This window comes from Dermacentor silvarum, chromosome 10 (genome assembly GCF_013339745.2).
Source record: "Dermacentor silvarum isolate Dsil-2018 chromosome 10, BIME_Dsil_1.4, whole genome shotgun sequence".
Lineage (NCBI taxonomy): Eukaryota > Metazoa > Arthropoda > Arachnida > Ixodida > Ixodidae > Dermacentor > Dermacentor silvarum.
In genome coordinates this window covers 7,135,495-7,162,041 of record NC_051163.1, presented here as the reverse complement: position 1 = coordinate 7,162,041, position 26,547 = coordinate 7,135,495, and the positions used below count along the sequence as shown (strand labels likewise).

The following is a 26,547-nucleotide window of genomic DNA, read 5'->3' as shown; positions in this document are numbered from 1 at the left end:
ACTTTGCCCGGCATTCGCCCGCACCATCTGTTATCTCCACACGGCTCTGACCTTTGTATGTGCCGTGCATTCGCCGCTCAGTTTCCGTTGAAGCGATAGACCGCAGGGACCTTCGCCCGCTGCGGCGGCTGTGCTTGCTGCCAGCATTTTGACAGTCGTCTGCGCTCATTCAGTGTGATCTATTCATGTTTGCTTGTGCGTGCTGACACCACGCTTGTTAATTCAGTTAGTAAGCGAATGTGTCCAAGTTTACGCAGCCGATAAAACTACTATCCCTACTCCGAATAGCTCTCTGCTAATTTGCTATCGCAATTGATGCTTCGCCTTTCGGGCGAAACTGCGACATTTTTTTCTTTCTCTTTTTTTTTTCTCAGAATGGATATTCATATCTTTTTGCACTTTTGTTTTTAATTTGAGGGTGCCATTTAATGACGGCAGGTGGCCACTAAGCACGGTCAGCCATGGCGTCTTAAGATTTATGGTGCCGCATGATCCAGCGCGCTAATCTCTGATGCCATGAGTCACACCATTGCATTGCTTTCAGCGCGATCTGCACCGTATACACTGGCACTGAGGCACTCGGTTATGGCCCATCATTATGGCCCAGCCTTCTTGAGATTTGTTTATAAGTGATTACTGACAAGATATGTTCTGGAATGTTCTGGGAACTTGTGAAATGTTAATTTGTGGTTTAAAACCACAAATTAACGAATTTTTTCACTGCAAGTGCAATTCGTTATATCGAGCTTCGACTGTGTTCAGTTTAGAAACCCACGCAGTGCCACATATGTCGCGTGCGCCGCAGAGCCCCTACTGCTTTGGTGCTTGATGCCACCCAAGCGAGCGTTTCGCATTGTTTTCAGAGGAATAGCAGTGCCGGGCATGCCAGGGATGGGCCGACACGGTAGCGGACTTGGTCAGTGCAAGCACTCCTCGATGTCAGCCCAATGTGGGATCGCACACACAGTGCCCGAATGCCACAATTCGGTGCCGCATTGGCCGGTTTCGCCTCGTTCGGTTCAAGGTTCTTAGGGGTGACCGACCGAATTGATCCCTTCTGTGAACATCACTAATTCATATAGCTTTAGAAGGAAAAAAAGCACTTGGTTCTATTGAATAGAAATTCTATTGGTAAAAAAGTATTTTTCAGACCTTCGTATACTATAATTAAGGTGTAATCAGTGCTGGCATACTAATTTAGAGCTGCCTTTATTAAGAGTAGACCGTAAGGCATATCTTGATTTCTAAGTGCCTAAGTTACTGATAGCTCGCTATATTCTTGTTATGCAATGTTGGGAGACTCCCGAGCATGTGCAGCACCATGCTTTCAAGCCCAAAATTTGCGAGAATTAAATTTTGTGAAACATTTTCTGATATTCGCTATTCGATTCGCTATTGTTTTTTTTTTTTTTTTTTCTCTATTCATGAGCAGAGGCTCAGTACTGATCATGCTGGTGTGCATTGTTCTGCGGGGGCATACTTCTAAAGTAGCTTGCAGGTTGTCAACTGCAGTTTAAGGGTTGGTTGCAGGTTAAGGTGCAATGCTCAGTGGTCTCTGTTTGCGGATACCTTCTACCTGCTTTTCTCCAGAGGGCTGTGTGCCTCTTATTCTAAAGCAAGCATGGCCTTTCTGTGCAATCACATGAAAAGCTGTGGGTGAGCCAAGCAGATATTGAACTGATACTGGCTGCAAGGTTTTATATGCTCACTCAATTTCTGGTTCTTTGAGGAGGAGGAGGAAGCAACTTTATTTTGTTAATTTGCTTAGTGAGGGGTGGCTACCAGGTGGTGCCTTACAGCCACCTCCTCAGCTCTTTTGATGGCCCGAAGTTGAACCTCCAGGTTCGGGTTCATGAGTATCGCTTCCCACGCTTCAGGCGAGGGAGCGGCCAGGAGATCTGGCGGGGGGAGATCTTCTCTGCAGTCCCAGAGAATATGATTTAAGGATGCTATGGACCCACATAATGAGCATAATGGTTCTTTGAAGTAGCTTCCATTATTATAGCTATGCATCACATATTTTATATTATAGCTATATTATCTTCTCTCTTTCTCACAGGCATACACGACTGCAGCGGGCATTCGAGAACTGCAAGAAGTTCAACGCTGCCTTCAACAAGTTCGGACCCTGGCTGCAGTCGGCTGAAGGCCGCTTGTCTACTCTGACCCTGGCCAACTACCAGCGTGCTGAGGTGGAGAGGCAGGCCAAGGAGCTTCAGGTAAGAACAGTGTCTTGAGCTTCACTGTCTGCTTGGGGGTGATGCACTGCTGCAAGAACTGAAATGCCATTTTATTTCTGCCTTTTTCTTTTTGTATAATTCTTTCTTTGGGTGAAGAGTCACAGGCAGGCATGACTGATGGGCTTGGCTGCATGCTAACATTTAATGTGTTGCCATAGAAGGATTAGTCCTTGTATTTTTTTTCGTGTGTTCCTGTCACAGTTGAACATTTCTTTTTGAGTGCTCAGATATGCAGCTGAGCACATTTATTATTCCATTCTACCAGAACTCAGACATTGTGCTTTCCACTTGCTCAGCTTCCTGGGGGTGTGTGGGGACGAAGAAGAGTAGACGGTGTAATTTCAGTGACCTACTGGCTTTTCCAGACCTTCAAAAATGATCTGTCAAGACACAGCCAGGAGTATGACAGTGTGCGCAACCTTGGTGAAACATTCCTCGCGGGCTGCGACGTGGACAAGGAAGGCGTCAAGAAGGACTTGGACACACTCCGCACGCGGTGGGAGAAACTAAACCACGGTAAGAATTATCTCACAAGTCGAGGCACTTGTGAATGCTTTTCTCATTCCATTTTCTCTGTTGCAGTGTCATCAGCACTTGTTCTGTTTGAAATCACTGACATGATTTCTGTGCTCAGTGTTGCACTTGGTCTGTGCTTGAAGTCAGCTTGCTGTCTTGGTTGTTGACACATTTTAATCGGGGGAAAAAAAAATTGCAATGCAGCAGTAGTTTTATAGCCTAATACAGTGAAACCCCGTTGATACGATTCTGCTAATACGTTTTTCGGGATGATGCGTTTTTTTTTTTGTTTCCCAGCCAACATAGGAGTAATGTATTTTCATGCGGTTGATACGATTGCGTTTTCACCTGAAATTGGATGATAAGGCTGCAAAGTTGTATTTCTGAAACTCTTAGCTTTATATTCACGTGTACTAGAATAAATTGCATTCCAACGACCCACGAACAACGTGTTAAGGGCCGGCGACACTAGAAAAAACGCGCGGCGTGCGCCGGCGGCGGCAAAGCGCACGCCACAAAAGCTACCGCGAAGCAGGTTTTTCATGCCGTGGGAGGGATTGGTCCTAGACCGATTTAAATTGCCGTGCGCCCTGGCAGCAAACGAGCCGCTAGCGAAGCAGATCAATGAGAGCTGCCCCCTTCGCTGATTACCCGCAGGCATGGCCGGTCTGGAGGCGCGCGCTCGCTCTTTTAAGAAGGAAGGGAGTGCGCGCGGCGCATTCTCCAGGCTAGCTGTAGCGCGGGAAACTGGTGTCATGCGGACCCGCCCGACCGCTATTTTCGCACTCGTAGTAGTATCTGCTTGTGTCAACTTTCGCTTGCGCTTCGTGTTTTTTGCTTTTCAGGCGAGAGCTTTATGCGGTCACACGGCTGAATATGAACCGCCCGCCCTCGCCCACCAGTCGTATCACTCTTGTCACGCTCTCTACGATCTTCCTTTGTTTCGGAATTCTTGGCCTTGTAGTGCCGCGACCTCCATAGCTATGTCAAGGAACTTGTTATCTTTCAAAATAACTTGTTTACGGACTTTGAAAAAAAAAAAACTCACGAGCTGTTATAAAGTTGCTCAATAAAAGTGTGTTGACTGCAGTTCATGCGGTGTCATGATGCTGCTCCACATAACACGCGTGTTATGCGGATCAGTATTCATCAACTCCACAGGAAGCTTTGCTGGCGAGTTTGTCACCAAGTAAGCCTGTTTTCTTACGTTTTGGGGCTTGTTTTGGATGATACAATTTTGGATGATACGTTTTATTTTCTGGTTCCCGCGAAGATCGTATCAACAGGGTTCCACAGTACATGCTTCTGGGCCAGTTGGCTCCTGATTCAAGCTTAATAATAGTGCAAAATAAGACACGAACATGGACCGGACAGGTGCCAAACAGAAGGGCAGGATTGGTGCCTCTCCTTTCCTGCTTGTCCATGTCGTATGTTGCACATTTTCCAGTTCCATTGCATAGGCATTGCTTTTGTGTTCTGTCTGTGTGTGTGTGTGTGTTACAAGACAGTATCAGTTCCTTCTGAGAAAGGAGTTAAAGGTGTGATGTGTCTTTCTTGTCATTGCAACTGGCACAGGTGTGTCTGAGAGGAGCCGTCAGCTGGATGAGGTTTCAAGCAAGCTGTGCGAGTTCCAGGAGAAGGCTGGCGAATTGGGACATGGCCTGCAGCGACTCGAGGACAAGCTTGCATCCCATGACGCTCTGGGTGAGGCAGCACGCAACCCGCGCCTTCTTGACCGGCTGCAAGGCATGGCGCGCGAGACCGATGAGCTGCGCCGTGGCCTCGACCGACTGCGTGCATTCACCGACACTTGGCTGGCCTCGGCCTCACCAGAGTGCGACACCTCGCATGTGCGCGGTCAGCTCGATGCTCTGGTGCGTCGCCACCAGCAGCTGGCACACGACCTGCAGGACCGTTGTGGACAGCTCGAAGCAGCTGGAACGGTGGTGGCCCAGTACCACGTGAGTACATGGCACACATTCCATCTTCATTAAAAATAGAGGCACTGGCCTGTACTTCTGTCTCATTGTGGTCTGAAAGTTTAGAGCACGAAAATGACAGAAATGGGCAGAGAGTGTGAAGATAAGCTGATTACCGTGTATGTCGTCTCTGTCCATCCGTGCCGTCTTTTGCGCATTGAACTTGTAAACATGTTGTGGTAACTAGGATGAATCTGAAACCTCAATAGAACTTTAGTCAGTTTTAGAAAACTTGTGCTTAAATTAAACTTAACAGTAAGAAAAAGGTGGTGTTTCTGGCTCACCAAGAGCATCTGTGACTCGGGGAAATAGTTCCATTTGCAGTGTTGCAGAGGCCAAGCATTGCAGTCTCTCACACTTCGCTTACGGTGTATTATGTTTCCCTTCTGCACCTTGCCCTATAGGCAAAGGTAAAGACAGCCCAGCAAGACTTGAGTAACCTGGAAGAAGAGTTGGAAAGCATGGGCCCCATTGGGCGGGACGTCAAGACAGTCCGAAGCCAGATCGATCAAGTGAAGGTGAGCTTGTTGGCATGACCCCCTTGTGACTGCAGTTGCTGACGGGGCTTGCATTTTTCTAGAGTTTCCAAGGGCGCCTCTCGTCTGCTACCCACGAGGTTGACAAGGCGGAGCAGGAGTGCCAGGAGCTGATTTCTCAGGGATACACTCAGGACGCCAAGGGTGCCCGTGCTCAGGTGAGAGGACGATGCTTTTGGTCACCGCAGAAACCCTGCGACATTCTTTTTATGGGGTTACACGATTGAGACACGATAGCCAGAATACTATGTATATCGCGCAAACAAGGTGTCAAATTGCAAGGTTGCGATTCAGCACTCGTAATCAATAGGACAAGAAAGCATAGTTGGCGCAGCATGATAGCGATTCCTAGGGGCATGCCTTCTTATATTTGTGTAGGTGTTCGATGACATGGTCTTTTGTTTGTCCATAGGCAATTATAACTTGAGGTAAAGCCCAAAAGAGCACGCAGGACGACAGAGGAGACGAAGACAAATCGCTTCCTCTGTCATCTCCTTTGTCGTCCTGCGTGCCCTTTTGCGCTTTACCTCAAGTTATGCAGTACCAACTAGCCCACCAGTCAGTTCTCTTAAATTTCAATTATAACTGTCAATTTGTATAGATCTTGTTTATTTTAATTAAGTGGTTTATGTGCATAGATGCCCAATACAGTCGCCGATCGATAATTCAAACTGAGCGAAGACCACCTAGACATCCGAATTGTGAGGACTTGAAGGAAGAAAAAAATTTCACAAAAAAAGAAGTGTCTTTCTTCTACAAGTGGCCAGAAAAGCATGTCAACACGTTTCTGCATGCACATTCAGTATAATGTGACCTGGTCAGTCTGTAGCTCAACCATTGTATTGCTGTTGTTAAAAATAGATGAAAATACTGTCGATGCTTCATTTCCTGGCAACCTGCCATGGTTGCCTAGTGGCTATGCGTTGCACTGCTTAACACGAGGACGCGGGATCAAATTCTGGCCACGGCGGCCACATTTTGATGGGGGCGAAATGCAAAAATGCATGTGTACCGTGCATTAGGTGCATTAGTCAAAATGAATCCAGAGTCCCCTACTACAGAGTGCTTCATAATCAGATCTTAGTTCTGGCACATAAAAGGAGAAGAAAAAAAAAAAAAGAAGAAAGCTGGCAGGTTGAAAAAAGGTTGACTTCTCTCCACTAGGCAAATGTTAGCAGGTTTCTTTACCACTGTCATTGACGAGCACTTCCCTCACTCCATCATTGCATTTGTCAGCTCATTGATTGAGGGTGGAGTTGACGCCATTTGAAGCTGCTCGTTAATTCTGACCAACAAAAATTCGTAATAGCAGACAGTGCACTTGCCCAAGACCATATCGCTATAAGTAAAGGAGCAAATTCTCTGCGTGTACGACACGCACAACAACGTGCAAATACAGCCTTCACAATATAGTTGCTTTGCTTGACATGGCTTGACACATGGTTTTGGGGCTGTTAGTGACTAATGGATCAACTAGGTTATATTAGTGGTGTCCTGCAAATGCTAGTATCTTTAGTGGTCGAAATTGTCACAGTCGAACCTGGATATATCGAATTTGAAGGGGATCACAAAAAAGTGCGATATAGTATAGGTAATTTGATATATCCAATAAAAACTTTATACAAAAATTTTCAAGGGGATTTTACTGCTGTTAGTTATACACAATAATTTGTTGTATGTGAGTTTGATATATCCGGGCTCGAGTATATCTGTAGAGGTTGTTGAGAAGGAGTGTCTGGTGTTAATGTGCTGCTAGCCTTCCAGCTGGTTGGATGACCAAGGTGTTTGTCTTTTCAGGTGGAGACACTGCGCAGGCAGCTCAACAGGCTGGAAGAGCGGGCGCGTAGCCGCCACAGCTCACTGGAGGCCATGCTGGCCAAACTCGAGAAGTTCTACGAGGACCTGCACACGACCCAGAGGCGTGTTGGGGGTGCTTTGGGTGAGGAGCACACGTTCCGGCCTGTGGCAGCTGATGTGGAGAGCTTGCGCAGTCAGCAGGAGCAGTTCAAGGTGAGCTCCCCCTGCCTCTAGTCTCTATGCCAGATTGCAGCTGGGTAGTGATGTAAAGAATGTCGTAGTTTCGCCCGACAGGCGAAGCATTGATTCCAATAGTGAATTATTAGACAGCTACACAAAGTAATGTTAGTCGTTTTATCAGCTGCATAAATTGCTCCAAAGATCCGCTTACTAACTACATTAACAAGCAGGTTGTCGCGCATGCCCAGGCAAACAAACACGAACACATCTCACTCGATGACTGCGGACACTCGCTGTCAGTATGCTAGCGTGATGAATAGTGGCGCCAGCGGCAAGCGAATTCCCCTTCGTGCCGCCTCCCGCTGCAAGGGGAACTAGGCACACGAGAACACAGTGCACACAAAGCCATCAGCTATCTCAGATCTGCTAGCCTTCGAACCCAGCGCAGATCGCCTCCAAGATAGGAGGCATGTGCCCACGCTCAGCCGCCGTAGCTGGAGTAGAAGAGATGTGCACTAGCCTGCCCCTCCCCCCGCTTCTTAACGCACGCACATCTCCCTGCTCCCCCACTTTCTCGTGTGAGAAGACGGCGCCGCATCAAGCTGCCATCCTTCTCGGCTCACCCTTGCAAGATTTCCCTCGCACTTACAGCATACGGTGCGGGGGCCGCAATCTTATCGCACTTGGACTGAGCATCACGGCGACGGCGGAAATTCCCCTGGAGTGTCCATATCATTGCTATTGTAATACAATTAAATTCTGGGGTTTTACGTGTCAAAACCATGATACATGTATGATTATGACGCGCGCTGTAGTGGGGAACTCCGGATTAATTTTGACTTCCTTGGGGGACCTTCGTTTTTATCCTGCCAATACTGAAAGAAGGTTTAGTGCCGACTTCTGATTAGTATTCACTCCAATAATTTCACAGCAAGGTTGCGTTTTCTGATCTGCATCATTCAATAAGGCACTTTGTCATTCACCTGGCTTGCGTGAATTTTTTATTGGTTACAGATGCAGTAACTACCCTAAGTCTCCGCACTGTGGTTTTAAAGAGAAGTGGAGAATATGCAGAGAAACAGTTCCCATTCATTAAGGCCACGAGATCTACAACAGATGGGCTACCAGTATCTTGTGATGTCACATTCAGCATTAAGGAAACTGTATGTACAGCCGGCCAAATCTTTAGCTGACTCGCACGAGCACCGACTTGCTGTGCGCCAGCACCTTACAATAGGAACAACCTTACAAATGACTATACAATCTTCATGAGCTTTGTGAGCATCAGTTAACCTCGACTGTTTCGCAAGTTCGTTCAATCGTAAGGCGCTGTGAAGCAGAAAAAAAACTGCACTTACATGAGCTAGCTAAAGATTTGGCCAGCTATACCAGTACAAAAAGCTAACAAATCAAAACATTATAGTAGTGCATTGAGGCTTCATTGATATATCTTGCCTAGGCTGCTACGTATTCTCGTTTCTTGCTCTTGCAGCAATTCCGCAAGTCTCACGTGGAGCCACTGGGTCGTGAAGTTGACAATGTGAATCGGGCTGGCAACGCGCTCATACAGTCAGCATCGCCAGGTGTCAACACGACTCTTCTGGAACGAGACATTGACAAACTCAACGACGAGTGGAACCAGTTGAAGGAGAAGGTAGGCTTATGTAAAAACATTTGGCAAAGTATATTTCCTAATGCGTTTGCTGCTGATTGACATCTTATTTCCTTCTTTTTATCTTGTGAAGAGAAAAGTTCTCCAAATACTTGGTACTTTTACTCTTAGTGATTTTGACACATCTTCCTTCTAAGGGAGATCCACAGCGCCAGACATGATCTGTGAACATGGGATTTTTTGTTGCAAACCATCATGCCAACACATCACGGGATAGGTGCATAGGCAAAGCGTTGTCGCAATTTTTTATGATATTGATTCCATTTCATCTTTCTTTGATTGTAGAAGGTAATGTTGTTGCTTCTAACACAGCTGGTTTCATGTTTCTAGGTGATGTTGGCTTTTGAAACTACCTTTCGCCTGGCACTGGTAATAATTAATTTAGGGGCTTTCTGTTTTTTTTTTTTTTTTTCCCTTGCATTTGAGGCATCACAGCCAAAGGTGCTAATGTGCCATGAAACCCCACATAACCCTTACAGGAGGTGTTAAGGTGATGATTGACTGTTAATCGAATGAAGGCATAAGTGAAATAGTGTAAAATCCTACAGTATGCATAATATGAACCAGGATAGAAGATGAAGGGCAATTTTCGAGCTGTCAATTATAAAAAGAGTTGTGTGTACATATTACGACAAAAAGCACTTTGCTTTTGATCATGTGAGACCAGGAGCAAATTTGCTGTGCCAGAATTCTTGACAATACTCTGCATACACGCAGAATCTTGCAGTACATGTTTCTAGAGCTTTCCGACAAGTGCGGTCATAGTTGCGACATTGTTGCAACAGGTTGGAGAGCGTGAGCGTCTGCTTGAGGCAGCGCTGCTGCAGTCGGGCAAGTTCCAGGAGGCCCTGGCCGGCGTGGCACGCTGGCTGGAAGACACGGAGGAGCTGGTGGCCAATCAGCGGGCTCCGTCGGCTGACTACAAGGTGCTCAAGGCACAGCTGCAGGAGCAGAAGTTCCTCAACAAGCTACTGCTCGACCGGCAGGGCAGCATGAACTCGCTGCAGGCCATGGGCACCGAGGTCATGCGGCACCTGTCGTCAGCCGACAAGGCCCATGTTCAGGCACAGTTGCATGATCTGAGCCAGGTGAGAAACTCTTTTGTGCACAGATCTTGTCTTCTGCTAGAAAGCTGGATGCCATTGAATAGAGAATAGTGAGGGAGACCTGTTGAATGAAGAGATGGATAATACTACTACTGTTTGATAGCAGTGAGGAGATTTGAGGTAACACATGTAACCTCCAATGCTGGAATGGCTCCGTGGACGCTGTTTCACCTCTGCAAAACAAGTTTTTCTGTTTTCTTGAACAAAGGACAACACTAACATCTGCGCACTCATGTGCTGCTTTTGGTTATCTTCACCCCTTCCTTTCCTTTCCTTTTGCTGCATTATTCATGCCACCTTGACATTTAGGTGCACAAATGACTCTGTTGCTGTTTTGGACCTAGCAAAAAGTGTTCTTGCCAAAGGCAACACAGATCTACAGAGCTATCCTGTAGAAGCAATGAGATTGATGTAATGCACAGAGTGATTGAAAGGAATGAAAACTACCTTGGAGTAACTATTGTGCTGCAAAAAAGTTAAGCAGCCCTTCTTTTGAGTCATGTTGGCAGGTTTGATTTAGCTTGCTTCCATGCAGTGGCGTGTGTGTCATGCCAGCTGTGTCGTGGCTCCATTTTCATTCTTTCAGCACATACTAAAGATCCACCAGCCTGACCAGCAAGCGCTGATTTGAGAGAAATCTCAAAGGAAACATGTTCAGGGCACAAACTTTGGCCACACCATTAAGTGGTGGAATACATTTGTTTAACTTGCTTTCCATGAAGGTTGATTGCCAAGCAGCCTTTAAAACATCTTAAATTCTTTTTTTTTTCTTTTTTTTTGTGCATAGGTAGCTGAGCACAGCTTGTGGAACACTGCTGCTAGGTGCAGTGATGAGGGGTGTGAGAACAATGTTTGAAAGTATAAAACACATTTTGCCACAGTTATACTTGCGTTTTGTCTTTATTTATCAGGCCTTAAATCTGCTCCGAGATCATCTTAGGTGCAAGTGAGCAGTTGTTAATACATTGTGTGCACTCTTGGTTAGTGCAATAAAGTCAACCAATTGCTGTGGTGCAGCACTGCCAACAAATTCTGCATTTAGAACTACTTACATCAAGCTAGAAAAGGAGTCTTTGCAGTCTTCACTATACAGCATGCTGGAATCAACACCTAGTTAAGCTCACACTTTGCTTTGTCATTTCACTCGACTTCACTTCATTTGTCATTTGTTTACGCAGCGATTCGACCGGCTAATGCGAGGTGCACAAGAACGCACGGCAGCCCTGGAGAGAACACTGCCCGTGGCTCGATCGTTCCAGGAGCAGCTGTCACCGCTTGTCGAGTGGCTGGAGCAAACAGAACGACGGCTCACGGCCATGTCCACCTTGCCAACAGATGCTGACCGTCTTACACAGCGGGCACAAGAACACCGCGAACTTCATCGTGACGTGTTGGGGCACAAGCGAGCCTTTGAGGCACTCACTGAGACAGCTCAGCAGCTTATGTCTCTGGTGGGTGACGACGAGGCTCAGGCTGTGGTTGACTCGCTCCAAGAACTGACGGATCGTTATGCTCGCCTCGTCGGGGACAGCGAGCGTCTGGAGCAGCTTTTGACAGAGGCACGTGCGGGCGCTGGCGCCTTTGCACTTGCCTTCGAGGACTTGCTTGTCTGGATAGGAGAGATGGAGTCACGCCTTGCACGCTACCAAGTGCTCAGCGTCTACGTTGAGAAGTTGCAGGAGCAGTTCGACGAGCTGAATGTGAGTGTTCTTTCCCATGGCTGCCCCCAACCGTTTGTACACTCAACTCGCACTCACAGTCCTCACTGTCCCAACCACACCTTGCCATTATTCTTCTTTCTACATCTTGAATGCACTAACCTAGGTACCCTCTGATGTCATAGGTCTTGAACTAGGACCATACATCATAAAATGAGTTAAGGCATAATTGTGGCATTTAGTAGATACAGGATTATGAGGCTCCTTTGGGGTAAATGTGGGAGAGTTCAGACACTTTTGTATGCAATAACCTTATGTGTATGACAACGAGCCATGTTTGTTGCGATGCAGTGTTTGAACAGTGATTATGGACGCTTTTTACAGGAGCTGAGTGAGGAGGTGTCTGATCACCAGAAGCAAGTTGATGAGCTGAGTGGGTCCGGGCAGGAGTTGATGCGGCATGCATCGGGCAACGATGCCATCCAGCTCAAAGACCGGCTGGATTCTCTACAGCTTCGTTACACAGACCTGGCACAGCGTGCAGCAGAGCGCCTGCGACAGGCCCGTGAGGCCCTGCCCGTAGCACAAAGCTTCCACACTGCCCATGAACGTCTCACTCGGTGGATGGATGATGCTGAAGCTCAGGTGCGGTCCTTGGAGTCCGCTGCCCTTACTGCCCAAGAGAGCACCATGCAGGTACGTAGGTTTCTGCCTACTGAGCTATTGATGTCACCTTGTTGATTGACAGTGTGTTGGAAGTCTTAGTTTGACTTGCAAGGCCTTTTTAATTGATTAACTGGATCCTGCCATTGTTGGCACGAATATAGTGAGCATGTGCAGCATCTGCTTGAGGTAGACGAACATGTTGGACATGACTTGCACATCTCCACAGACCCTATGATGTGGCATATCTTTATTGGTTGTTAGGTTCTTGTGGTATTTACTACAACTTCCATTATGCTTGTACTTAGGTAAAAAAAAGTTAGAAGCACCAACAGCAAAGTAACATTTTGCAGAGCATTCTTATGATGTGGTTAACTATTACAGTTATGAGGAGAGCTGTGACAGTCCGTGTAGCCTCTCTTGCTTTTCATGCACTCTGTTGCCACCACTGTTGACTGAACTTGGCAAGAATAAAGCAATTTCCTAGTAACTACAATTGATCACTGCTGCATAGGTTTAATGTATGCCTTTTATTCTTGGTGTTTCAGCGCCTTGAGCAGGAGCTGCAAGAGATGCGTGGCGTGTTGGAAGTTGTGAACCATCTGGGCCCACAGCTGTGCCAGCGGTCACCTGGAGAGGGTGCAGGTGTAGTGGAAGCCATGGTGTCTCGTGCCAACCGCCGCTTCGACGCCATCTGCGAACAGATCCAGCGGCGTGCCGAGCGCCTTGAGCTTTCGCGCCAGCGCAGCCTTGAAGTGACTGGCGACCTAGAGGACCTGCTTGACTGGTTCCACGAGGTGGAGCGCCAACTGGCTGACGCTCAGCCCATTGTGGCCGAACCAGACACTCTGGCTGCCATGCTTCGGGAGCAGAAGGTAATCATAACTGGTTATGCTTGGCAGTTTTCTCTGATCGCTGGCAGAAGCACAGCATGGCATACTGGCGCAGGGGCAGTAGAAATGGAAATGCAGGATATGTTTCTTAAATGTGGATGCCCACAATATAGTGACTCACTTTTCTTACAAGTTGTCCCTGTCTCCAAACTGTCTGTGAACAGTGCAGAACTAAGTATAAATATTATATTTATTTTATTTATGTACATACTGCAGACCATGGTTAGGTCCAGGCAGGAAGGGCACAGTTATATAAGGGCAAAATCTATGCAAAATAAGATAATATAGTAACAATATAACAACGTAGATACATAGCAATACAACAATATAACAGATAAGTAATCTCTTATATTTATTAGATATTTATTTATGTGGGGGTTAGAAAAGGCATAATATTTACAGCAGCATTCAGTATGCACACCAAGGTGCATTCTGAATGGAGTGCACATATTGCTTACTGATGGTGCACCTTGCACTACCCTTACTTAGAACATGCAGTACCACCCTTCCCAAACCACTGCTCAAGTCTCTTATGGAGGTTTTTGTGGACATTCCGCTGAAGTAAGCTTTGCGTTGGTTCGTGCAGGCACTGAGTGAAGAGGTGAGCAGCCAGAAGGGCCGTGTGCGGGACGTCTTGTCAGCAGCCAAGAAGGTGGCACGGGAATGGCCAGCTGAAGACCAGGCAGCCGTGCGGGACCGAGCAGAAGAGCTGCGAGCGCTGTCGACCCGTGTCGCCGAGGCATGTGCTGAGCGGCTGGCAGCACTGGAACAGGCACTGCCACTGGCAGAGCACCTGCTTGAGGCCCACAGCGAGCTGGTTGCCTGGCTGGATGAGGCCGAGTCCGAGGCTGAAAGACTTGCCGCCCCTGCAGGCCCACATCCGGCGCACATCCAGAGGCAGCAGGAGCGTAACCGTGCCCTGCTGCAAGCGCTGGCCGAGCACAAGCCACTGCTTGACCGGCTCAACAAGGCGGGCACAGCACTTGCAAAACTGTGCCGGCCACCCGATGCTCAAAAGGTGCAGCGGTTGCTCAGCTCAGACAATGAGCGCTACAACGCACTTCGAAAGCTACTGCGTGACCAGCAGAATCTCCTTGAGGAGGCCATGCAGTCCACCTCCCAGGTGGGTGCCCCTGTACCAGCGCTGGCACCTTGTCTTCTAAATGCAGTGGCAGCTGAAGGTCCCCCTCTGCTGCCATCATGCTGCGAGTAGCACTCAAGAGGCTAGCATTTGCCATCTAAAGGGGCTGTTCTGGACTGTTCCTTGGCGTGTTAAACTTTTTGTTTTTCTCTTCTTTACTGGTGGTATTGTCCTTGGGCATTGCAGATAGTCTAAACACTTCTTTTCAGGTTGTTCCAGGAGCGCCATTTGTAGCTGTACCTTTATGAAAGGAAATAGTTGTCATCCACTTGACTGTAGCATGGAGCTACAGCGGAAAACCTACATAGCTTTCTGATACATTTGTCCCGGTCGATGATCACACAAGGGACCAACATCTTTCTGTGGTAGTCGCTCTAAAATCTGAGCTAACTAGAAGGCTAGGAAATCGCAGAGCAGGGCCAAATTAATCTAAACTTCTAAGCACGGGGACAATTTGGCCTTGCAGTAACTGAATTTTAAAGCTGTCATAACAGCTTCATGAGGTTCTCTTTTTGGGAAATCCCGGTAGCACCAAGCCTGAGAAGAAACTGCTTTGCATTCTCGCAGTTTGCTGACAAGTTGGACGGCATGCTGAGTGCGCTGGCTTCAACGGCAGACCAGCTGAACAATGCGGAACCCATCTCTGCACACCCCGAGCGCATTCAGGAGCAGATCAGTGACAACCAGGCCGTGGTGAGCGACCTGGGCAAGAAGTCGCCCGCCTTGGAGGCTGTGCAGAAGGCTGCTCGCGAGGTCATTGCCAAGGCTGGTGGAGACCAGGAGCCTAGCGTACGAGGTACGCACACAGCATGACACTCCAATCTGGCTGCCGTTTATCATAGGGTTTCACACTGTGATTGTTAGCTGAAGCTATAATTATGCAGTCAATTGTTTTTACAATTTGGCATAAATTCATTGACAAAGCTTATTTCAGTTTATATTATTGTTCTTAATGGCTAAATCATGTTTCTAGCTAAATTGCAACATTTGAATAGAATAGGTGAACGTTTCACATTCACAATTAATTCATCTTATAGTATAATTTCTACCACATAAATGTATCACATACTGTATTTATTCAAATATAAGGCGATGTTTTTTTCCAGAATCCTTAGCCCTGAAGTCAACCCTGCCTCATATGTGAGGCTGATAGTTACTTTTTCAATATGGTGGCCGCAGCGCTACATTACAGGCCATCCAGATTTTAGATGGCAATGCAAATTGTAGCAATTAATAAACGGTGGCAGGTGAAGCAGTACCATACTTTTGCATGTGTAACCCAAACCAAGAATTTTAAACATGTAACACTAAAGGTGGAATGCGGTTTATATGCAAACTTCACCTCGAGGTCAGACTTCATGGCAGCGGGGTGCGTGTAGCTGTAAAGTTACACTGCAAGTTGAAATGCACGCTGCCGTGAACTCGCACTTCAAGGCGATATTTACATACAACTTGCACCGATTATTCTGGGGGCTCGCGGTTATTCAATAGTTAGGGCAATCCTCGCCGAGTCTGAATAATTCGTTGGCTACTTTATATCGCTCTATATTAGTGTGCATACTTGAAGGGCCCCTCCCCAGGTCTGGACATTTAGAACTGACCAGCGCAGTGCATACAATGCGTGCTAATGATAGTGCCTGCAAAGTATTACACCGCCCTGCACTGCAATAAGAGCTTAAATTTCAAACCAAATGCCGTTTCCACTTCTCTTCGTGGGCGCAGCGCTCCCAGCCGAAGAGTCAATGTCTATTGCGCAAGTGTGCCTACGTACTGTGATGTCGTTCATAGTGTCGCGTGACTTCGAGAATTTGTTTAGTCTGTTGGAACTGATTTGCATGTTAGGCAGATTTTGCACAGGCTTTGCATTTAATGTTGGGTCGGTATACTGGGTGAGCAGATTAAATTCTCTTTTTTAATTTTGAGTAAAGTGCAGTGTATTCAGGAAAGGGTGTTGTTTCCAAAAAAACACCATACTTCTTGCTGCTCCGCAGTGTGTCGTATAGTCATTTTATGTATGTCAAATTCATTTGTGTGCAACGCTGGCCTTCGTGTCTGCCTAACCATGCATTTGTTCGTGTGACTACACACTGTTGTGCTGGATCCACGAGCTTCTAGACAAAAGGAACAGCCTTTTATGACTGACTTGACATCTGAGTTTTTGGTACTTCAGTTAAGGCTCGTGACTGTTTGTGCAGACATCCGGCAAAAGCTGGAGCGACTCAATGGCCTGTGGGAGGCAGTCCAGCAGGCAGCGCGCACGCGAGGCCAGTCGCTGGAGAGTGCACTGGCTGTCGCAGAGCGCTTCTGGGAGGAGCTGAACGCAGTCATGCGGGCGCTTCGTGACCTCCAGGAGAACTTGGACAGCCAGGAGCCACCAGCCGTCGAGCCGCAGGCCATCCACCAGCAACAGGAGGTGGGGCCCAGTGCCAGGCACTGCAGTGTGCCTGCATTTCATGCCAGGATAGAGACCGAGGGCTGTATCTTACAACCATAGAGTTTCTCACACAACTGCCTACATCATTCTCGTTTGTTTTTTAAAGGACGCTGTGACTCCGTGGAAATGTTGGGACATGTACGTTCAAGTTGTCTCGAATGTCGCTTGGCTTATGCTACACTCAGGTGGCCAAGCTCTGTTGGACTGTGTGTCAGTCTGAAGCTCCCATTTCCCAGCATTCCTATGCATGCAACAGCACTGCAATGTCACTTGTCCCTCTAGTAAATTGTAGGAAACGCTATGTTTGTAATGATCCAATTCATTTTTCCAATTTTCCTTTATCATAGATTACACTAAGTGGCTGATGCAGGAGAGCTGAGTAACTTTTATTTCTGGCCATATAGAGTGCATTCTTGCAAAAGGATATGAAATTTTACTTAAGTAATTAGGATATTAATTAGTTAATTAGTTACAAAGTATAGTAATCAATTAGTAATTGGTTTGCTGAAGTATCCACAACTAGGAAAATCTTGCTCCGGCGTATCAAAAATGCTACTGAGAGTTTTTGTGCAGCTTAGCAGACAGGCAGGTATGTGCCAAAGGCAGAAGCTGATGTGTTTGAATTTGTCGGTGCAATGATAGGTGCTGCACGAGATCAAGCAGGAGATGGAACAGACACGGCCCGAAGTGGACCAGTGCCGCCAGGCAGGTCAAGACCTTATGCAGTTGTGCGGGGAGCCCGACCGACCAGAAGTCAAGCGCCACATTGAGGACCTGGACTCGGCCTGGGAGAATGTGACCACCCTGTATGCCAAGCGAGAGCAAAACCTCATTGATGCCCTGGACAAGGCCATGGGCTTCCACGACACCCTTCAGAGCCTGCTCGAGTTCTTGGACACAGCTGAGCAGAAGTATGCAAACCTCGGACCTGTGGCAGCTGACATTGATGCTGTCAAAGCACAGATTGGACAGCTCAGGGCAAGTGCAGCAGTTGTTGTCTTTTCGTTGTTGGCACTGTGGCATTAATCTAACATGATCCATTGAACATTTTGTGCACTTAGACATGTGACTTTCCTGGAAGCACTCCTGGCTGCCTTTGCTGTGCAAATTGTGTGGCGAGTTTGACTGTCCATCTATTAATGGGAACTGGTTCACAGGATCCAGTTAAATGGAGCTGGCCTTCACTACGTAAAAGTTTGCCCCCATGCTGTTTGTGTCTGTGTGAATGAGTGCTTTCTATGTGATCTATAGTGGCCACTTGTTCTCTTAGCCTTATGATGATCAGATTTTAGTAGCTTCAGTTTGTAGAACCTCATTGATACGATCCCATTTCGTACGATTTCCTGGCGCCAATTTTTGGAATCGAGAACACAAAAAATGACCCAGTACAGTTAAGCTTCTTTTTTACCAGTTAATACATTCCTGGAAAACGCGATCTTTCGGCACCAACGCTTCAGTGCCCCACAGTACTTGCCCGCCCGTATCACGTGAAAATGCCAGCACGCACTGAGTTTCCTCTTCCAGTACCAACAAATCTCTTTGTAAGTCGTCACACGTCACATTCACAGCTATTGCCGCCAACACTGTTGCGATAAGCATCTTCACCTATCTGTTTCGCAGCATGTGTGGTTGCACGCTATCACTAGGTGATAACCCAAACACATGGTGTGAAGCAAGTGGCATGTTTCGCTCTGGCGGCATCGTGTTCTATTGTGGCCCACCAGCTCGATTTCGTTCCGGTTTTCCATCGCCATCTCAAAATCGCAAAAGACTACGCAATAGGAAAACAACACAGCCGTCTTGGGTCTCAGCGCGCATCGGCGCATCTTGCCGTAACGATTCGCATTCGATTTTTTAGTGACTTTGGATCATACATTTTGCGGTTAGCACGTCTCTTGTTTCTCTTTTTTTTTTCATTTGTCATTATATATATAAACGAGGTTCTATTCTATTTTCACCACTGATCAACCCATTCATCTTTCTTGTGTACAGTAAAACCTCATTAGAGTTTATCTGGAAGAAACACTAGAAAAGTGTGTATAAGCTGAAGCAAAAAAGTAAAACTAATTGCATTAGCACTGGTGCACATTTTGTCATGATGTAAGTAGTCTTTACATTGGTGCTGATTTGTCCGAGTGTGTCTCTCGCAGGACTTCAAACGAGAGGTGGACCCACACATGGTAGAGGTGGAGTCGCTGAATCGGCAGGCCAAAGAGCTTTCAGAGCAGACGTCCTCCGAGCAGGCACGTGCATTGCGGCAGCCCCTTGACGAAATCAACCGGCGCTGGACAGCACTGCTCCGTGGCCTGGTGGATAGGCAGCGTGAGCTTGAGAATGCGCTGCTACGACTGGGCCAGTTCCAGCATGCGCTAGGAGAGCTGCTGGTATGGATGGCACGCACTGAGCGTGCTCTCGACGAGTGCCGACCCGTAGCCGGCGATGCCCAAGTCATTGAGGTCGAGCTGGCCAAGCACAAGGTGGGCCTATGCTGGTGTTTTAACTGCTCTGTTTTATTTATCTGCCGTGAGCCATTTTATTTTTTTGCACGAGGTCACTGCTTTTGGCTAGTTTTCTCCACACCGTCCTATCGTATGCCCATTCCTTCCAGAGCTCATTTCCTCTTGGCATATGTGCACCCACTGCATAGTGCTGTGTGGAAAAAAGGTAGAGAACAAATCCCACGCAAGTGTTTCATACTATGGACATTTAGCACACAGTGAAATTTATTGCATGATATACCGCACAGTGACTCGATTCCGGAAGCATACATGTACTGGTATAATTTAGTACTTGAAGGGCATTTCGGCTTCTACTGATGGAGAAATCTGGTGTGCCTTATTGAAATGTATGATTGTACAACAGAAGGCTCATTTTCATTTGTTAGGATCTGATTAGTCTGTGAGCATGTGGCTGGTTACAATGTGACACTTGGCATGGCTCATTCTCTCTCAGGTGCTAATGAATGACATCCAAGCACACCAAAGCAGTGTGGACACGCTGAACCGGGCTGGTCATCAGTTGATTGAAGCAGACCGGCACAGCGAGGACGCCAGTGTGACGCAGACGAAGCTGGCCGACCTCAACCGGCGTTGGAAGGCACTGCAGGACAAGGCAGCTCAACGCCAGCAACAGTTGGAAGCTGCCCTGCGAGAGGTAAGCCAAATCCTGGTCACCATTTCATGTGTGCTGCTTATGTCAGAGTGTCGTTGCTGCTACTATGTTGTTGCCCCAAGAGAAACTTTTCATAGTCAGCCAGAGCAGTGCACATAGATCTAATATATCTTTTCTTGCATTTCAGCACTTTTAAACATTGTATCAATCGTAAAATTGGCAGCTGCCTTGAAATTCAGTACTCAAGTATTTAATTGGGACTTCTAGAAGTTTCACATGTAGTCCTAGCTAAGTGCCAACAACCTGGCATGTGGCCATTTCTTGGCAATTAAGAACATAAATGCAGCCTCTACGCACTGTGGCTTCTGTTCCTGTCTACTTTAGCTGCCAACAGTAGGTCTATGTTGTGTGCAGGCTCAGGCCTTCAACCAGGAGATACAAGACCTACTGATGTGGCTGAGTGACATTGACGGTCAGCTAGCATCATCCAAGCCTGTTGGTGGGCTACCAGAAACAGCAAGGGAACAACTCAACCGTTTCATGGTGGGTGCTGCCTTTGTGATGATTTTCAAATACAGTTTAAGCTCAACGTTATTGTTCAAGTTTCACGTGGTATTTTGTTTGTAAATGCTTTCTGACAAGACACTATCTGCCAGGACTGTTCTAAAACTTTCGAATAAATTTTTATTGCTGAAACATGAAAACCTTGACCTAATGAAATTCTTGATTTAACAAAGGTCGCTGAAAGTTCAACTTCGTTGGACCAAGCTTCAACTGAGCAAAGGTCCTCTAGGAATGGGATGTCATGGGTCACCTTGTACCAACAGATCACAGCATGTGTAAACCACATGTAATAGGTTGCTGTCAGAAGCATGAGCATTTCTCACATTTCTCTTATAATAATATTTGTGCTGGGTATGTTCATTTTCACCTCTTATTAACTGCTTTCAACTTCCATTAATTCAACCCTGTCAGGACCGACGAAGTTGATTGAATTATTCAGCAGGTCGACTTAAACAAGATGCAAAAAAATGCCAAAACACACCGCAATTTTCTAACTAGAAAAATGGGCAAGGATCTAATATGTGTTGTGCAACGACGGCCAGTTTTCTAGTCAGTTTCGCCGCAGTACATTAATGTGGTGCAGTACATGCCTCGAAAGCAGTTTTGGTTTCATATCTGACTGCACCGCACAGGCCGTTTCCTGCCAAATGTTTCTTGTAAAAAAAAAAAAAAAATGGCGCTCGTTAGAATTGGGTAATTACTAGGGGTGTGCGAATATCAAAATTTTTGAATATGAAGACTCAGCTTCGAATATTGAATCAAATATCAAATAATGATATGCAAATGTATTTATTACCAAGTTGTGTTAATTTGTTATTTTTCAGCGTTGCAATTACATTGTTAATGTTTAAAAAATTAGACTAGTAAGCTGTTATACTAACTAGTGCTAGTCGTCGCTCGTGGCACTTGCTGTCAAGCCCATGCCCCTTGCTACTGAGAGGCTGGCTTTTCCGCAAAGTTTAGACGTTTCAGTGGCTAAGTGTGCTTTAGAGGCAAAATTTCGCTAGCAGCGCAAAAACATCACAACATTCAGCACAGAATCGCTCCAATATTCTTAGATTAGATAGAAATTAATGCTAAGAATCGAGTTTGCTCTCGCACAGCCAGCAATGTATTCTATTTGGTTATAATATTCATATCCAACCAGATATTCGAACATTTTCGAATATATTTTTCGAATGGAATATGAATATTAAAAACACAATATTTGATATTATTCTACCTTTTTGAATATTCACTCAATTCACTATTCACACCTTAATCAGACATAGTGAACTAGGGTTATTGCTTGAAAACTTTTCTACGGCAGGCCGAAAATAGACGTTATCGTGTGCAGATGAAGTGTGTACAATACATTCTTTGCCCCCTAAGCTCCGCCAAGACAGATGCTGCCACTTAAGGGGTTGCTGTCAGGGTCACCATAGGGGTCAGGTGCGTACGTGCTGACTGGATTATCCAGCCAAGGCCAATTTTCGTACGAAAGCTTGGGCCGATAGAAATGCATGGTAGCCGTCCGGGACTTTCATTCAGGATGGAGTTAACTGGTAAATTGAATTCACGGACGTCTACCGTATTACATAATCAGAATTAGATGGATCACTCTTATAGATTAAGTTGTGCATATTTCCGGTATCTGCAGTGGCCTCTGTTTTGAAACTTCAGGTGCGCACCACTCAAGCAAATGTTTAGGCTCTTAGAGCATCCTTTTTTGTGCTCCTCTTTCTGTGTGCTAAACATTTTCAAGGAGTTGAAAACTAAAGTTAACTATGCTGAGCTGTGACTTGTGTTTGCAGGAGCTTTACAATGAATTGGACAGCAACAGACATCGGGTCGAGTCGGTGCTGCAGCAAGGACAAGAGTACACACGTGCAGCCGAGGGCTCAACTGGGCTGCAGCATAGCTTGCGCACCCTCAAACAGCGATGGGACAATGTCCTCAACAGGGCCAATGACCGGAAGGCAAGTGCAGTCTGTTTGCCGAGTTGCTCGTCAAGTACCAGCTAGTGTCTGTACAGTGTCGAACATAGACCAGTGTTTATCCAACTGTGGTCTACAGAAACTGTTTCAGTGGCACACCACTGATGGGCATTGTCATCATGAGAGCATAATGGTGACCCGTGTCTAGCTGTAGTGCCCGTGTTGTTCTATGTCTAAAAGATGAGACTAGATTGAGGTTGAACTAGAGTTTTGTTGTTTCTCAAATCTGAGTTTCTGGTTTCCAACATGCATACTCAATTTGACGATTCATGATAGGTTGTAACTGAAATTTTAAATAGCCAATAGGTGTCTTAGTTGTTATGGCTGTAGCTGGAAGTTTATGTAATATTTATGTTATATCTAAGGGGGGGGGGTCAGTGATGGTATGAAATTTGAGGGCAATAAGACTATTCTTCTGTAGAAGTGAAGTTTTGTCCCACGGTGATATGTTTTCGAAACAGCGTGGAGCTCTACACATTGAAAGCATTCTAGAATATGTGAAAAAGCTTGCCAACAGCTTTGTACAATGGTAAAGTACCAACTTTGGCATGTGCAAGGTTAGCAGTAGCTGTAATGAAGGGCGCAAAACATTGCAATATACATAATAGTATATTATTGCTAACTCTGTGGCCCACTTGTTGCAGATCAAACTGGAGATTGCACTCAAGGAAGCTACAGAGTTCCACGAATCGCTTCAGGAGTTTGTGGAATGGCTCACACATGCGGAGAAGTCTTTGGCAAGCCTGCGACCTGTGAGCAGAGTCTTGGAGAATGTGCTAAGCCAGATTGAAGAGCATAAGGCAAGTGCTGAAAACATAACCCTATGAAATTCTTTTTCACCTGCTGTAGTGGCTTTACTATTCACATTTCATGCTTCATTACATGCCTTTTGGTTTGCCTGTATTTCATACAATATCTTGTAATCTGGGACGTATCACAAAAGTAGTCATGGGAATGTTGAACCTGGTGTTCATTGCCTAATGGAAAAATGGGTTGCTCTGGCACACACGCATGTAAGCACACAGAATCTTGCATCGCTGGGTTACTAGTTGGCTTAACAGGGTAATGGTTTAACATTTGTTTGGGGTGCGAGTTTTCTTTCTTTTCTTCTGTCTTTTATTGCCTTTTGTACCCCCATTACCATGTGACTGCACATTTTATTTGTAAAAAAGACATTAAAATTCCTGCGTATGGAAATGCGGGTTGTTTGTTGATGGGGGCACATTGGCATTCATGTGTAGCCTTATGTGCTCAGACAACTTGTGTATATTTACGGAATGCAGGAAATAGTATTAAGTAACTTTGCCTCATTTTTATGTTCCATATTTTAGCCAGGCCTGCCTACTGTGAATTTCATGTTTCCAATGCAAACATTGTGTTTGTCTAGTTGACGTGTCAGTCACCCTACCTTTACAGGCATTGCAGTGTTGAGGTGCCTTGTACTTTGATGGCCTGGCGCATTTGAAGGTCTTCCTTGGCCTCTGCTAAGTGCTTATGGGTGTTGCTGTCACGTGCAGAGCTTCCAGAAGGATGTGGGCGCCCACCGGGAAACGATGCTGCAGCTGGACAAGAAGGGCACGCACCTCAAGTACTTCAGCCAGAAGCAGGACGTGATTCTCATCAAAAACCTGCTCATCTCGGTGCAACATCGCTGGGAGCGCGTCGTCTCCAAGGCAGCAGAACGCACTCGCGCTCTTGACCATGGTTACAAAGAGGCCAAGGAGGTGGGTGCACTCGCATGGAGCAGTACGCGCAGATGATGAAACTGTTGATTTCATTTCCGGGCTGCAACTCTTGCATACGAGTGCATGTGAAACACTGAATGAACATTATTGCTCATCAGTCTTTGGATTTAATGTTTTTATCTGTTTGTGTCAGGATGCTAGCGTGGATGTGCAGCCACATAAGGTAGCTGTAAAATTTCGTTTACGTGATCTCGGCATTTCTCACGTGGCATCATTATTAAATATTTCCAACACAGCGACGGACATCGAGATTAAGTGCTCTAGCTTTAAACACATGTTTCAGAGTAAAAGTTTCTAGTCTGTCCAAAAAACTACAGCACGGCCATTTGATCGTGGCACTGCACAGGAGCAAAGTTGGGAGGTGTGTTTATTATGTGAGTGTGTTCATTACACGAGTATATACAGTACTTTGCAAGGAACTGATTTTTGCACTATATCTAGTGTTTGTTTCTGTGCCTTTCCATGCTCATGAAGCCTGTAAAAGCTTAACATGCAATATTGAAAAATATACTTACTTCAAGTGCAGAACATGCTTTCTAAATCGTGTGCCCTTTCTGTGCCCATGCTACTGTGTTCAGACAGAGGTGTTTGTGCTTCTGTTGTAGTTCCATGACGCGTGGACAGAACTCGACCGATGGTTGACAGAGGCGGACCAGAGCCTTGACGAGCAGCCGCCGGCTGGCAATGACCCCGAGAAGATTCGCCGCCTGCTGGCGCGGCACCGGGAGTTCCAGCGCACCCTGGGGGCCAAGCAGCCGGCGTACGATGCCTGCTTGCGCCAGGGGCGGCTCTTGCGCGAGCGCTGCCCCAAGGCTGATCAGCCGGTGCTGCAGCGCATGAGCGACGAGCTCAAGGCCAAGTGGAACGCCCTTTGCAACAAGTCGGTGGACAGGTATGCCTGCCCAACTGTTCCATTGTTGGAAACCATAAGCACTGAGGGACTCGCCTATTTGATTCTTCAAAAGCGCACGGCTAATGGATTATCATTTGCTTCTTTATTGGACCAAGTTGTATTCGATCTGAAATGCTCTGTGAAAAGTTCGGTTATTCAGAGTGCCAAGAATTCAAGGATAGGATGGCGGTAGTGTGAGGGAATAAGAAGCGAGGCCGACCTAATGAAACATGGCAAAATGTTTTGAAGTATGTTATCAGAGCTAGGAAGTTCACGGATTGCAGCTTTGCGAGAACCAGGTTAGCTTTCATCCTCTGCTTAAAATGCTAAAAAAACCTCGTCGAGTATAGTGAACAGCGGCTTGAATGAGAAAAAGACGCTAAATACATGCGGAGCATCCTGGAAAGGCAACGAGGTTGCTGCACAACCAGTTACCACATTTCTCCGTCTTATTGCTGGTGCTTGCACTGCATAGGCAACGCAAGTTGGAGGAAGCGCTGCTCTTCTCGGGCCAGTTCAAGGATGCAGTGCAGGCGCTCATCGACTGGCTGGACCGCGCCCTGACCTCCCTGCAAGCAGACCAGCTGCTGCACGGAGACCTCGACACGGTCAACAACCTCGTCGAACAGCACCGAGTATGTGACACTGCCTGCCACTTTCATCCATCTTTGAACAGGGTGTACAGGCTTGCACGCACTGCTGGTACAAGCAAACTCTTAGCGCACACTGCTCTACATCTGCTGGTACAATTTATGCTACAACCACAACAGCTGCTCGTACAGAAAGCTGTTCTCTCTTGTGTAAGCTGTCGTTCCTTCTTTCTTTCTTTCTTTTTCTCTTTTCGGCCTCTCTTTGTTTTCACTCCAAGCAATACAGGCAAGTCGGGAGTCAGTGACTGTGTAGTGTTAACTCTTTTACAATGCACTAAAATTTTGTAAGGGGTTTTATTTTGTTTCTTTGAGCCATACAAATCCACATATCATCTTTTCTTTGTCTCTTGTGCCTGCCCGTTTTCTTTTCTAAGTAGTGCACCATTCTGCTTTGTCAAGTCATATTCGCCATGGGCAATTATAATTTCTGTCTTTTTCTTTTTTCTAACGTTATCCATTATTGCACAGAGCTTCCAAACGGAGCTGAAAAGCCGCTCGGCCAACCTGGAGTCAGTGCAGCGCACGGCCAGCGAGCTGCTCAAGACGGCCAGTGCCGACGATGCGGCCAGCATCCGCAGCCAGATGTCATCGCTCGAGTCTAAGTGGGAAGCTGTTTCCAAGCTCTCTGAGACTAAGCAGCGCAAGCTCGAAGAGGCTCTCCGCCAGGCAAGTTGCACAACCTACATTGTTGATCACTTTTCGTTCTCCTGACCTTTCTTTATGGCTAGTGTGCTGATAACCATGAGCAGGACGGTCCAAAGCAATCGTAACATCAAGTTTAACCTCTTGGGTTT

General features: G+C 46.5%; 1 protein-coding gene across 16 annotated transcripts in view; it reads left to right on the top strand.

Annotated features, from left to right (window-relative positions):
* The window catches only part of LOC119466304 (dystonin), a 228,329-nt gene that overhangs the window by 182,722 nt on the left and 19,060 nt on the right, over window positions 1-26,547 (top strand). For all 16 annotated transcript variants that reach the window (XR_007464073.1, XM_049657593.1, XM_049657591.1 and 13 more), the window contains 24 exons: window positions 2,060-2,219; window positions 2,606-2,756; window positions 4,332-4,717; window positions 5,140-5,253; window positions 5,316-5,429; window positions 7,069-7,281; window positions 8,741-8,902; window positions 9,706-10,008; window positions 11,205-11,726; window positions 12,069-12,380; window positions 12,896-13,222; window positions 13,827-14,363; window positions 14,949-15,177; window positions 16,577-16,794; window positions 17,458-17,793; window positions 18,966-19,292; window positions 19,768-19,968; window positions 20,341-20,469; window positions 22,284-22,448; window positions 23,111-23,266; window positions 23,984-24,190; window positions 24,817-25,103; window positions 25,579-25,738; window positions 26,222-26,423. Coding sequence is in view for 15 of the 16 variants with exons in the window: in XM_049657593.1 (XP_049513550.1) it covers window positions 2,060-2,219; window positions 2,606-2,756; window positions 4,332-4,717; window positions 5,140-5,253; window positions 5,316-5,429; window positions 7,069-7,281; window positions 8,741-8,902; window positions 9,706-10,008; window positions 11,205-11,726; window positions 12,069-12,380; window positions 12,896-13,222; window positions 13,827-14,363; window positions 14,949-15,177; window positions 16,577-16,794; window positions 17,458-17,793; window positions 18,966-19,292; window positions 19,768-19,968; window positions 20,341-20,469; window positions 22,284-22,448; window positions 23,111-23,266; window positions 23,984-24,190; window positions 24,817-25,103; window positions 25,579-25,738; window positions 26,222-26,423 (5,918 nt within the window). In the remaining variant the exon portion in view is untranslated. The remainder of the gene's footprint in view (window positions 1-2,059; window positions 2,220-2,605; window positions 2,757-4,331; window positions 4,718-5,139; window positions 5,254-5,315; window positions 5,430-7,068; window positions 7,282-8,740; window positions 8,903-9,705; window positions 10,009-11,204; window positions 11,727-12,068; window positions 12,381-12,895; window positions 13,223-13,826; window positions 14,364-14,948; window positions 15,178-16,576; window positions 16,795-17,457; window positions 17,794-18,965; window positions 19,293-19,767; window positions 19,969-20,340; window positions 20,470-22,283; window positions 22,449-23,110; window positions 23,267-23,983; window positions 24,191-24,816; window positions 25,104-25,578; window positions 25,739-26,221; window positions 26,424-26,547) is intronic.